Source organism: Schistocerca piceifrons, chromosome 7, assembly GCF_021461385.2.
Source record: "Schistocerca piceifrons isolate TAMUIC-IGC-003096 chromosome 7, iqSchPice1.1, whole genome shotgun sequence".
NCBI classification, from domain to species: Eukaryota; Metazoa; Arthropoda; class Insecta; order Orthoptera; family Acrididae; genus Schistocerca; species Schistocerca piceifrons.
In genome coordinates, this window is record NC_060144.1 from 154,129,910 (window position 1) to 154,142,851 (window position 12,942).

Below are 12,942 nucleotides of genomic sequence, written 5' to 3' on the forward strand. Positions count from 1 at the left end.
CCATGCCCTAGGTAGGACTCGAACCTCCGCCGGGACCAGCCGCACAGTCCATGACTGCAGCGCCTGAGACCGCTCGGCTAATCCCGCGCGGCATCACAATACCAAAAAGGTTCAAAATGGTTCAAACGGCTCTGAGCACTATGGGACTCAACTGCTGAGGTCATTAGTCCCCTAGAACTTAGAACTAGTTAAACCTAACTAACCTAAGGACATCACACACATCCATGCCCGAGGCAGGATTCGAACCTGCGACCGTAGCGGTCTCGCGGTTCCAGACTGCAGCGCCTAGAACCGCACGGCCACTTCGGCCGGCACCAAAAAGGTGTTTGCGACATAAACGAAAATAGATGGGTGTGTTTCTACACCTGAAAGATGATGTCTATTCCGATTACGCACCAATCGTATGGGAGTGGTGGTTACTGCGCTTGAGGACCTAATCCATGCTGTAACGATCGTGAGCGTTAGTTGCCTTTCAGACTGGACGTGCTGAGTTGATATTAGTCAAGAATGCCTTGAAGACAACGAAGGCGCCATTATCAATATCTTACTGAGTTTGAACGAGCTCGTGTAATAGGACCAAGAGAAGCTGGATGTTCCTTCCTCTATATTGCAGAAAGGCTTGGCAAGATTGTAGCAACTGTACATGACTGCTGGCAGCGGTGGTCACGAGAATGTACAGTTGCAAGACCGGACTCTGGATGGTCACGTGGCACTACCGAGAGGCAAGACTGTCGTGTTCGGCGTATGGCTGCGGCGTATCGTACTGCATCTGCAACAATAATCTGAGCGGCAGTTGGCACCACAGTGACACAACGAATCGTTACAAATCGGGTGCTTCAAGGACAGCTTCGAACTCCAAATCACCGCCATTTGCTACTTCAGTGGTGTCAAGTGAGAGCTCATTGGGGGTCAGGGTGGAAATCTGTTGTGTTTTCTGATGAAAGCTAGTTCTGCCTCGGTTCCAGCGATGGCCGTGTGTTGGTTAGAAGGTGACCAGGTGAGGGCCTGCAAGCAACCTGTCTACGTCCTGGACACACTGAACGTACACCTGGCGTTATGGTCTGGGATGCGATTTCGTATGTCGGCAGGACACGCACCTTGACTGCAAAAGTGTACGTCAACCTGGTGACTCGACCTGTTGTGGTGTCGTTAATGAACAGCATTCCAGGGAGTAACAGGGTAAGACTCGCATACTTAGCACTGTTGGAATCCAACATCCTCTATAGGATGTCGACATGTTGCCTTGGCGTGCTCAATCACTAGATATGTCACCGATCGAGCACATGTGAAACATCATCTACATCTACATCTACATCCATACTCTGCAAGCCACCTGACGGTGCATGGCGGAGGGTACCCTGAGTACCTCTATCGGTTCTCCCTTCTATTCCAGTCTCGTATTGTTCGTGGAAAGAAGGATTGTCTGTGTGCTTCTGTGTGGGCTCTAATCTCTCTGATTTTATCCTCATGGTCCCTTCGCGAGATATACGTAGGAGGGAGCAATATAATGATGGACTCTTCGGTGAAGGTATGTTCTCGAAACTTTAACAAAAGCCCGTATCGAGCTACTGAGCGTCTCTCCTGCAGAGTCTTCCACTGGAATTTATCTATCATCTCCGTAACGCTTTCTCGATTACTAAATGATCCTGTAACGAAGCGCGATGCTCTCTTTTGGATCTTCTCTCTCTCTTCTGTCAACCCTATCTGGTACGGATTCCACACTGCTGAGCAGTATTCAAGCAGTGGGCGAACAAGCGTACTGTAACCTACTTCCTTTGTTTTCGGATTGCATTTCCTTAGGATTCTTCCAATGAATCTCGGTCTGGCATCTGCTTTACCGACGATGAACTTTATATGATCATTCCATTTTAAATCACTCCTAATGCGTATTCCCAGATAATTTATGGAATTAACTGCTTCCGGTTGCTGACCTGCTATTTTATAGCTAAATGATAAGGTATCTATCTTTCTATGTATTCGCAGCACATTACACTTGTCTACATTGAGATTCAATTCCCATTCCCCATCGGACGACAACTCCAGCACCATAGGCATGGAACACCTTCTCACAAACTGTCATCCGGCAGCTGTACAAGACAGTGAATGCACGTTTTCATGTTAGCATTCAACAGTCTGTCCGTTACAAGGGTTATCATTATATTTGCAATGACTTACCTCACGCTTACTTTAACCTGTGATGTTGCAATGTCAATCACTTAAACATGTTATGTAGACAAATATTTCTCGAAATTTCATTACTCTCCATTAATTATTATTGCTGTTGCGTTTTTTCCCGACAGTGTTATCTTTCAACAAGAACACGCACGAACCTAGACTCGCCGTCCAGCATAATGCTGCCAGAGGTACTACATTTCTCACTCTGTATACACCCAAATCAGCTTCAAATTTAGTTATGTGTTCATCCTACTAAAATGTATATGTACAATAAACAAAATTTGGTATTCTTCTTGGTTTGGCATTTTAATACCCAGCATTCCAGACACTTTGGCTTGTAGCACCCAATTTACCCAAATGACATTGGTAATGAGTGGTGAATGGACACGAGGAGACAGGACAAACTTTTGAGTACCGTTCGTACGCGCTTCCTTTTGGTTGCTGATTTCAGCTTACTGCAATTTGTTGATGAAGGGTCGTAAACTTCTCCTCTCCTCAGTACATTTATATGACGGACTGAGTGAGCAGCAGTATGCAGCTGTTTGCTGATGTCGTTGTGGTACAAGGGAGGATGTCGCCGTTGAGTGATTGCAGGAGGATACACGAAGTTTTAAACAGAATTTTGCAGTTGGTGTGATGAATGACAGCTAGCTCTAAATATATAGAAACGGAAGTTAATACAACAGTAGCAGTAACACCGGTTCCCGTCAGATTAGCGAAGTTAAGCGCTGTCGGGCTGGACCAGCACTTGGATGGGTGACAATCTGGTCTGCCGAGCGCTGTTGGCAAGCGGGGTGCACTCAGCCCTTGTGAGGCAAACTGAGGAGCTACTTGATTGAGAAGTAGCGGCTCCGGTCTCGGAAACTGACATACGGCCGGGAGACTGGTGTGCTGACCACAGTGACGCCTAAGGTCTGACACGGCGGTCGGTCGGTACCCTTGGGCCTTCATGACCTTTTCGGGAGGAGTTTAGTTTAGTAGAATTAATACAAATGAGTAGGAAACAGACTCCTATAATGTTCGAATACAGCCTCAGCAGTGTGCTGCTTGAGACAGTCACATTGGTCGACTATGTAGGCCTAAGGCTGCAAAGCGATATGTAATGGAGCGGGCACGTAAGGACAGTAATAGGGAAGGCGAATGGTCGATTTCGGTTTATTGGGAGAATTTATAGAAAGTGTAGTTCATCTATGAACGAGAGCCTATACAGAACACTAGTTCGACTCATTCTTGAGTATTTATCGACTGTTTGGTATCCCCACCAGGGCAGAGGCAGGCTGCTAGATTTGTTACAAGTCGGTTCGTTCAACTCTCGAGTATTGTGGAGGTGATTCATGAACTAAAATGGGAATCCTTTAAGGGTAGACGACGTTCTTTACGTGAAACACTGTCGAGAAAGAGAGCTGATATTTGAGGCTGACTGCAGAAATATTCTACTGCCGCCAACGTACATTTCATGTAAGGACCAAGAAGATAAGACAAATTAAGGCTCGTACTGAGGCCCATAGACAGTCGTTACCCCCCTCCCTCGATTTGCGAGTGAAAAAGGAAAGGGAATGACTAGCAGTGGTACAAGGTACTCTCCACCATACACCGTGCAGTAGCTTGCGGAGTACGTATAAATACGTTGACGAATAGAATTGACGTCAGGTTCTACACCCAATTTGAAAACTTTATTGACATTGGTTAAATTAGCAAAGTACAGGTCGTATGCAGGCTGTGTATTATTTGCACATAATTCCCCCAATCGAACAGTGTACTAAGTTTTAAAATTTGCAATGGATAATACTTATGTAATCAATAGTAACTGCGATGGCAGCACTGAGTTCTGCAATTTATACCGGCGGTAGATAGTGATTTCATCGAGTAACATCCTACTCCCATCTCCTGCTGTTCTGTGCTCATACTATTAATTGTCACTGCTGCCTCCAAGAATGATTTATCAGAAGAATTACACAACCAGGATTCATTACTCCAACTTCGTCCGAACAAGCCTCAGAAGGCCCGACGGTGCCTATCTGTCGTCATGTCATCCTTAGCCGATAAGCGACATTGGATGCGGATATGGAGGGACATGTGGTCAGCACACTGCCCTCATAGCGGTTGTCAGGTTTCGTGATAGGAGCCACCACCTCTCAGTCAAGCAGCTCCTCAATTGGCTCCACAAGAACTGAGTGCATCCCGCTTGCCAACAGCACTCAGCGAACTCGGACGGTCACCGATGCATGTGCTAGCCAAGGCCAACAGCGCTTAACTTCGGTGATCTGACGGGAACCGGTGTTACCATTGCGGCAAGGTCGTTGGCCAGTATCAGGGGTACGACAAAAGCTTCTTGAGTTCGATTTAGGACGGGAAGGTTCCCTAAAAATCTTTCCCATAACTGCTCACTGAAATGCTATGATGCATTCTCTATCTAGTCAAACCAGTTGAACATTATCAAAATAAAATGACTGGTAACATCAATGGGGAGTAATTTGCCATTTCAATATTGTACTTCTCTTGTTTGTTTTTCAGCAGTTTTGTGGTAGACTGCGACCGCCATGTCCCTCGACTGGTGCACTACAGGCGCCCTGGTGGTTCTTGCAATGTGGCTGCTGTGGAAGTACCTGTCGTGGAACCACGGCTACTGGCAGAGACTGGGGGTTCCCTGCCCAGAACCATCTGTGCCATTTGGAAACATAAAACATGCAATGCTCGGCAAGAAACACATCACGGAGGTCATCAGAGACATCTACTGGTAAGTTGAAGAAAGGACTAATATCCTGTAATTAAAATTTCACGTTTATGGTGTGTCCTAGACCTCTGGGTCAAAATTGTCCAGGTGACAAAGGATCCTAAGTTAATTGTTGGGAGATAAAGACCTGATACATAACACTTTGTTTTCCATACACAACTTACACAACTATAGCCCCGATCCACGCCAGTATCAGTGCTTGCATGAAAACGGCGCATAAGATACTGTCGCAGTTGCTCGGAGATACATGCTGTCTGTCATAGGATCAGGCAGGAAGTTAGAACCCTATCTGTTGCTTTTTACTTCCTACTCGGGTGCCATACACCATTGCTCTCATGTAATCACATAGGAGAAATTCCATAGGAAGAAGCTGTTCTGTGCTGTGCTGTGCATGTGATAGCCATATCTCCAGTGGCGGGTATATTAATTTCCAAGCGGGTTAGTGCCTGGCGTGGATAAATTACCATTCTCCACGAATCGTTGCAGGAAATGTCGAATGAGCGCCCCTAACGTGCGCTGTTGAAATGGATTGTCCGCAAATCAATATCTTTTAGTTTATCTTGTGTATCAAAGCCAACAGTTGAGATTATTGCTCGTGATTAGGCATGGATATTGCGGCAGTTGGAAGAGTAGAGGTAACGAGATGACTTTGACACACAATTTTTATCAAACGAAAACTATCTTCTTCGAGAGTTAACAAAATAGCAGTTTGACAAACTGAACTTAGTTCCTGAGGCATGAGCATTAGAACAACACGATAAGTGAAATATAGGCAAAGAAACTAGTACACCTGCCTAATATCATGTAAGACCCCCACGAGCACGCAGAAGTGCCGCAACACGACGTGGCATGGACTCGACATTGAAGTAATGCTGGAGGGAACTGACACCATGAATCCTTCAGGGCTGTCCATAAATCCGTAAGAGTACGAGGGGTGGAGATCTCTTCTGAAGAGCACGTTGCAAGGAATCCCGCTGTATCAATTCTGGATGTATGGGGTGTCGCATTGTCGTGCTGGAATCGCCCGAGTTCGTCGGAATGCACAATGGACATGAATGGATGCAGGTGACCAGACAGGATACTTATATACGTGCCACCTGTCTAGACGTATCAGGGGTCCCATATCACTATATCTCCCCAACTGCACACACACCACACCATTACAGAGCCTGCACCAGCTTGAACAGTCCTCTACTGACACGCAGGTTCCGTGCATTCATGAGCTTGTCTCTATACCTGTACACGTCTATCCACTCGATACAATTTGAAACGGGACTCGTCCGACGAGGCAACATGTTTTCAGTCATCAGCAACCCAATGTCGATGCTGACGGGCCCAGATGCGTAAAGCTTTGTGTCGTACTATCACCAAAGGTACACGAGTGGGCCTTCGGCTCTGAAAGCCCATATCAATGAGGCTTTGTTGAATGGTTTGCACGCTGACACTTGTTGATGGGCCAGCACTGAAATCTGCAGCAATTTGAGGAAGAGTTGCACTTCTCTTCAGTCGTCGTTGGTACCGTTCTCGCAGGATCTTTTTCCGGCCACAGCGATGTCGGAGATTTGATGTTTTACCGGATTCCTGATATTCACGGTATACTCGTGAAATGGTCATGTGGGAAAATCCCCGCTCCATACTACCTCGGAGATGCTGTGTCCCGTCGCTCGTGCACCGACTATAACACCACGTTCAAACTCACTTAAATCTCAATAATTTGCCATTGTAGCAGCAATAACCGATATAACAACTGCACCAGACACTTGTTGTCTTATATAGGCATTGCCGACTGCAGCGCCGTATTCTGCCTGTTTACATATCTCTGTATTTGAATACGCATGCCTATACCAGTTTCTTTGGCGCTCCAGTGTAGTTTCTTCAGCATAATAATAAAACAATTTGAAATAAACACTGACCCACTGACAACGAAACTGGAAGAAACAACAATATTCGGCTTCTTGGCCAATAAATGCAGTGATCAAAAAATAAAGTAGCGTGCCAACAGTAAATATGAAAAGCAGCCCTCAGATTGAACTGAACTTTTATACATTTACACTTAAACTAAGTAGTAGATCTACTAACAACACTCTTCACCAGTTATTCACTATTAGCAATACTAGTACCAACCAACTCGAATGATACCCACGCAAAATTAGCAACTCTCTGTACAACAGCACATTCAGTTCTGGTTACGTTCGCAGAGTAATAATACCAGACAAAGTTAACACCACTCTCGTTTCTATAAAACAAATTCACGTTCTGCACGCGAGCAAACACAGTAACCTCAGTACACCACACTGTGCACACAGTCCTTCCGTCTGAAGAAGTATGACAGACAGATCGTTGCACTTCCACTGTTAGTCACAACAGCTTTAATTCTATAGGTCAGCCACTATTTTTTAAACATTGCCCTAGCCTTACTACTTTGCAGGAGGAAAATAAATAGCGCACGTACAGCCGACATAGTCGAACCGTCACACACCGCGACAGAGAACACCTGCTTCTTCAGGTTGGGGTTTGAGACGACAGGTTTACAGCCCATCGCCCATAAAAAAGCCATTAAATGAAAAATTTCTCAACAAAGTCTCAGAAACGGACTGTCAAACAAGTAAACGAAAATTGTCGTAGAAACACACTTTACCGTTAGGAACGTGGAATTTCCAAGGAATTTCAACAGAAGGAGAAGTATTTAAAGAATTTGATCTGTAGGCTATGGACATAAAATCTGTCACAGAGACAGATGTTTCGAAAGAAAAACAAGCCCCAGGAGGGGTATCCCACGAAGTTAAGTACAAAAATCTATAAAATCTTGGGACCAAATCAATCACAAACTCTTGAAAATGGACATCGATGTGAAAAATCTTTGTTTGGTACTCATAACAGCGTATGCCACAGTGGACGATACGGTAACTACTGAGAAAGCCAATGTCTTTTTTGATCTGACGACAGCTCTGGAAAAGGTTGGAAATCGGAAGGCGTTGTTTCTCGTTGTTAACCTAAGTGCAGATAGGTTCCAAATTTAATGATCAAGTGGTAGGACGTTGCGGAGAATCTATTGTGAATAACAATGATGAAAGGCTAATTCATTTATGTGAACAATGGAAACAAAAAATCTAATGGATGGTTTTCAAATAAAGATATTCACAAATGTACATCGACGCAATCCACACGTAGCCTAAAATCGATCACTGATTATATTGTCATACCGAAAACTGAACCGAAAATCTCCGACATCATGATCATATGTGGCCCAGAATGTGGGTCAGACCTTTCTTAGCCATAGCGAAAACTTATTTTCCCTACAAAAACAGACCCGCATCACAACAGACCAGGTGACGAAAATGGAACTCCATTAAATAATATCAAGTACATTATGAGAGTTTGAGAAATTACGCAGCTATATTCTTGTACCAGATGATGCTAGTTACGAAACTGGACAGGATGAGAGAAGTTTCACAAAATGTAATGTCCAATAATCTTAAAACATGTATACACAAAGCTGCAAATGAAACGCTTGAGTAAAATTTGTCTATCAAAGGTATGCGAAAGTAACACAGTGGTGGAGTGAAGAGAGGTAAAAGATAAGAAGAAAGCTAAAACTTACTGGAAGATTAAAACTGTGTACCGGACCGCCACTCGAAGAAGGGACCTTTGCCTTATGTGGGCAAGTGCTCTACTATCTGAGGTACCCAAACACGACTCACAATCCGTCCACACAGCTTTACTTCAGCCAGTACCTCATCTCCTACCTTCCATACTTCACAGAAATTCTGCTGCGAAACTTGCAAGACCAGCACTCCTGGAAGAAACGATCATCTCCTACCTTCCATACTTCACAGAAATTCTGCTGCGAAACTTGCAAGACCAGCACTCCTGGAAGAAACGATATTACAGAGATATGACTTAGCCACAGCCTGTGAAATTGTTTCAAGAAAGAATTTTTACTCCGCAGTGCAGCGTGTGCTCATATGAAACTGAAAATTCAGCCCGGAAACAGTCCACCAGAGTCAGTCCACCTGAGCCATGTCTTCGCAATATTTTTTCTTCCGGGAGCGTTAGTCTTGCAAGTTTCATAGGAGAATATCTGTGGAGTTGGGAGATAGATGAGTTACTGTTGAAAGTATAGCTGTGAGGACATGTTTTAAGTCGTGCTTGAGTAGCTCAGTTGGTAGAGCACTTGCCCATCAAAGGAAAGATCTCGAGTCTTTGTTGGGAAACACAGTTTTAATCTACCAGGAAGTTTCTTATCAGCGCACACACTACATAGCTACGTAGTGAAAATTCTTTCTGGAGAAGAAAACTGTTTTTGAGAAACAGTAAACTACACAGCTACACTCAAGATAGATTAAAGTATTATGACAAAAGGAGAAGGATACAGAAAAAAGTAACGGAGTTTAAAAATAAGTACTGGAAAGAGAGACGACAAGATATCACCCTATAAACATGGAAGATAATGAAAGAAATGCGAACACAACATAAATACATCGCAGGGAAGAGTCTTATATCTATGGAGGAGTAGAAAACCTATTACGAAACGCCGGACAAAGTGGCCGAGCGGTTCTAGGTGCTACAGTTTGGAACCGCGCGACCGCTACGGTCGCAGGTTCGAATCCTGCCTCGGGCAAGGATGTGTGTGATGTCATTAGGTTAGTTAGGTTTAATTAGTTCTAAGTTCTAGGGAACTGACGACCTCAGTAGTTAAGTCCCACAATGCTCAGGGCCATCTGAACCATTTTTTTACTACGAAACTTTGCTAACGGAAAACAGTGCAGAATTCATATCCAATTATGTAAACATCCCGCTAACTCAACAAAACCTTAACAACAAATACTAGTACACCCGACAAATGAAAAATGGGGAACTGCAGGCTTGGGAGACGTAGTAGCTTTAGAAATTCTGGCAGAAATATTTAATAGTTGTTTAAATTTTGAGGACTGCCAAATGAACGGATAAAGCAATTATTTGAACAATATTTTAAAATGATAGCCGACGCGATGGTGCAAACTCTGGAAGAATTAGCGTTATTTGAGCGTTATTTGTACTGCAGTACACCACCAGCCAGAAGCAAGAGAGTTGCCATGCGCCACCGCCTGCACCAGACATTCATGGTATGAAGATGATCTGATAAAAAGATCGAAACCGGTCACCATATTAAATAAGATATGCGATCAAGACTATTTCCAATTTATTTAGGCTGAGCAGTGTCGAAAACCATTGTTGTCGTAAACTTAAAAGTTTGATCGTGGTTTTTTCAAAGTAGAGCACTTGTGTAAGATTACTGACTCTCATTGATGCGCGATCGGAATGGCTAGGCACTGATAGCTGGTAATGAGATAGTGAGCGTATGTTGCCAATATATTATGTTCTCGGGATACCAGAAGACTTCTGAGGAAAATCCCAGAGGTGAAAGATCGAGTTGCAAAAAGACGTTGAAGTTGAATGTGATGCGAAATCACCCATACCCATAATTTTAGTTCATGTTCTTAATGTAAGAGGAATAATGATTTAAGTGCTTTTTTGAGCCTTAGATAAACAGCACAGTATTTATTTATCCATTCATTATACTCCAGTTTCTTAGTAACAACAATGCACCATTACAGATGAAATTCAGATTAATGTAATTATTATGTCAATCATTTTGAGTGTGCCTTTGTCTTAAATTTAATGTTTAGTCGATTTCGTTTTATATTTTTATTTTTTATTCCTACTACTATCAGTCTAACGTTTCAGTGACTACCTGTGCGCTAGTTACATGCGGTTTTCCTAAGGCAGCTTTTCCCATTCTCAGTTCGGACCCCTTTACTATCACAGGAAAAAAATCTTAGGTTTTAATTACGTTAAATTTGGTTTTACTAATTCTATTACTATTTCCGTCGTTTCGTTGTGTTAGCTCAGTTAAATCAACTATAACTACAACTACATATTCAACAACTATCACTACTAGAAATATTAGTAGGATACCACCCCATGATCGTACTACAGAACCAACTAGAACTGAAACTTATGCTGCTTGAATTATATTCCTGCTTCGATTACGTTTGATTCGTCTGGGTTGCTCACTTTCGGAGCACAAGAACAGTTAATTAATATTTTGTCTCATATCGCTGCATTTGTTTTCTCTTCGCAGTAGCCTGAGAAACACAAATACACACACACACACACACACACACACACACACACACACACGCACGCACGCGCACTATCCTATTATTGGAGAGTATCGTACTTATTTACTTACTTATTAGCCGGTGCTATAGTCCTTGTAGAACATTGGCCTCCTTTGTCACTTTCCTCCATTCTTCTCTGTCCACAGCTTTCCTTCTCAAATTCCTGATTCCCATTGCTTTGTGATCCTTCTCCATATCATCAAGCCCCCTTTTTCCTGAATCTCCCTCTTCTCTTTCTCCCTTCAGGCTTTCCTATAAACACTTTCTTAACACTTAGCGTTTCTGGAATTCTCTGAGCATGGCCAACCCGCAGTACCCTTCCTTGCTTGATTTTCACTACCATATTTATCTGCCCAAAAGTGCTTGTAGTTTTGCATTTGTCCTTATTCTCCAGTTTCCTTCTTCTCTTACTGTCCCAAATATCTTCCTCAAAATCTTCTTTTCCCATCTCAACAACCAGCCTTCCGCCTTTGTGATCCCCATCTAGCTTTCCGAACCATACATTAACATAGGACTTAATACAGTAAAATGTATTTGGATTTTTGTATTCCTGCTAAGATTTATGGTCTTGCCACTTGTTATCCTTTCTTGAATTTCCGCTACCGTCCTGTTATCTTATGTTATTATCGAGCATAGGGACTTCAATTTTCCACTCTTTGGTACCATTTCCCATTTATTTTTATTGGAGTCAGGATCTCCCATCACCACATATTTTGTTTTCTCTGTATTAAACTCCCAATCCTGACATCAGCGCTGCTCCTTCCAGTGCAGTGTAATTATCCTTCAAGGGTTTGAGATTCCTAGCAATTAATGCTTTGTCTTCAGCGTATGTCACCTCCTGGACCTGCCGGCTAAATAGTGTTTGTCGACATTTTCCGAATTATGTTCTCTACTGCTAAGTTAAAGAGTAGCGCAGAGATCGCATCTCCGTTCCGCAGCCGCCCCGCCCATGGACCTCCCCCGACAACTCTTGCTCTGTTTTGGCCTTGCAAACTGTTGCTTTCAAGGCCGTTTTGGTCAGCCTCACTAATTTTAGTGGGATTCTAAAATCCTTCATACTTTAGAGAATCTTGTCCCTCTGAAGGCTGTCGCATGCTTCTTTAAAGTTTATGTACAACTGATGCAGTTGCTTGTCATATTCATAAAATTTCTCTGGCTCTTGTCTCAGTAAAAAAAAGTCTGGTATATTGAGGATCTATTTCTACTGAAACCAGCCCGATAATCCCCCAGTATCATTTCGCCCAGGTGATCTAGCCGAGAGACTAAGATGTTACTGGACACCTGATAGGTTGTATCTAAGCGAGTAATCCCGTGATAATTACTGCACTCTGCCTTATTGCCTTTCTTATGAGATAGGCAGATTATTGCCATTTTCAATCCTTAGGCATTTCTTCCTTTATCCATATTTCCTTTATTAATTCATTAACAGCCATCTCCATCTTATTTCCCCCAAACTTTAATGATTCGACCTCTGTGTAGTCTTTCTCACTGCTTTATTATTCTTTAAGTTTTTTATTGCATTCTTCACTTCCTCTACGTCTGGTGGTTCGATTTCCTTCCGCTTCTATTTCTAATTACAAGTTCCGTCCCTCCTCAGCCTCATTCAAGGTTTCCTCTCTGTTCTCTCCCCCCTTTCTTTCAAGTAATTCAGCAAAATACTCCTGCCATTTCTCCAAAGCTTCGCTTTTATATTCAATTAGATTTCCATTTTTGTCCTTGCTCTCGGCTGGAATCCTTTCATTTCTGTAAATCTTTTAAAGAACTTTCGTATTTCATTATTATTCCTCATTTCGTCCAAGTGCTCTATCTTTCTCCTTTCTCACTACATAAGTTACCTATCCTCTTTCTCTTCTCTCTATCATCTTCCAC

At 43.1% G+C, this 12,942-nt stretch overlaps 1 protein-coding gene across 2 annotated transcripts in view; it reads left to right on the forward strand.

Moving 5' to 3' along the window:
* LOC124804932 (cytochrome P450 6j1-like) overlaps positions 1-12,942 on the forward strand; it is a 176,169-nt gene that overhangs the window by 53,470 nt on the left and 109,757 nt on the right. The window contains exon 2 of one of the 2 annotated variants that reach the window (XM_047265309.1): positions 4,690-4,912. In XM_047265309.1, the coding sequence (XP_047121265.1) occupies positions 4,716-4,912 (197 nt within the window). In that variant the 5' untranslated portion in view covers positions 4,690-4,715. The remainder of the gene's footprint in view (positions 1-4,689; positions 4,913-12,942) is intronic. The other variant, XM_047265310.1, reaches the window with a different exon arrangement.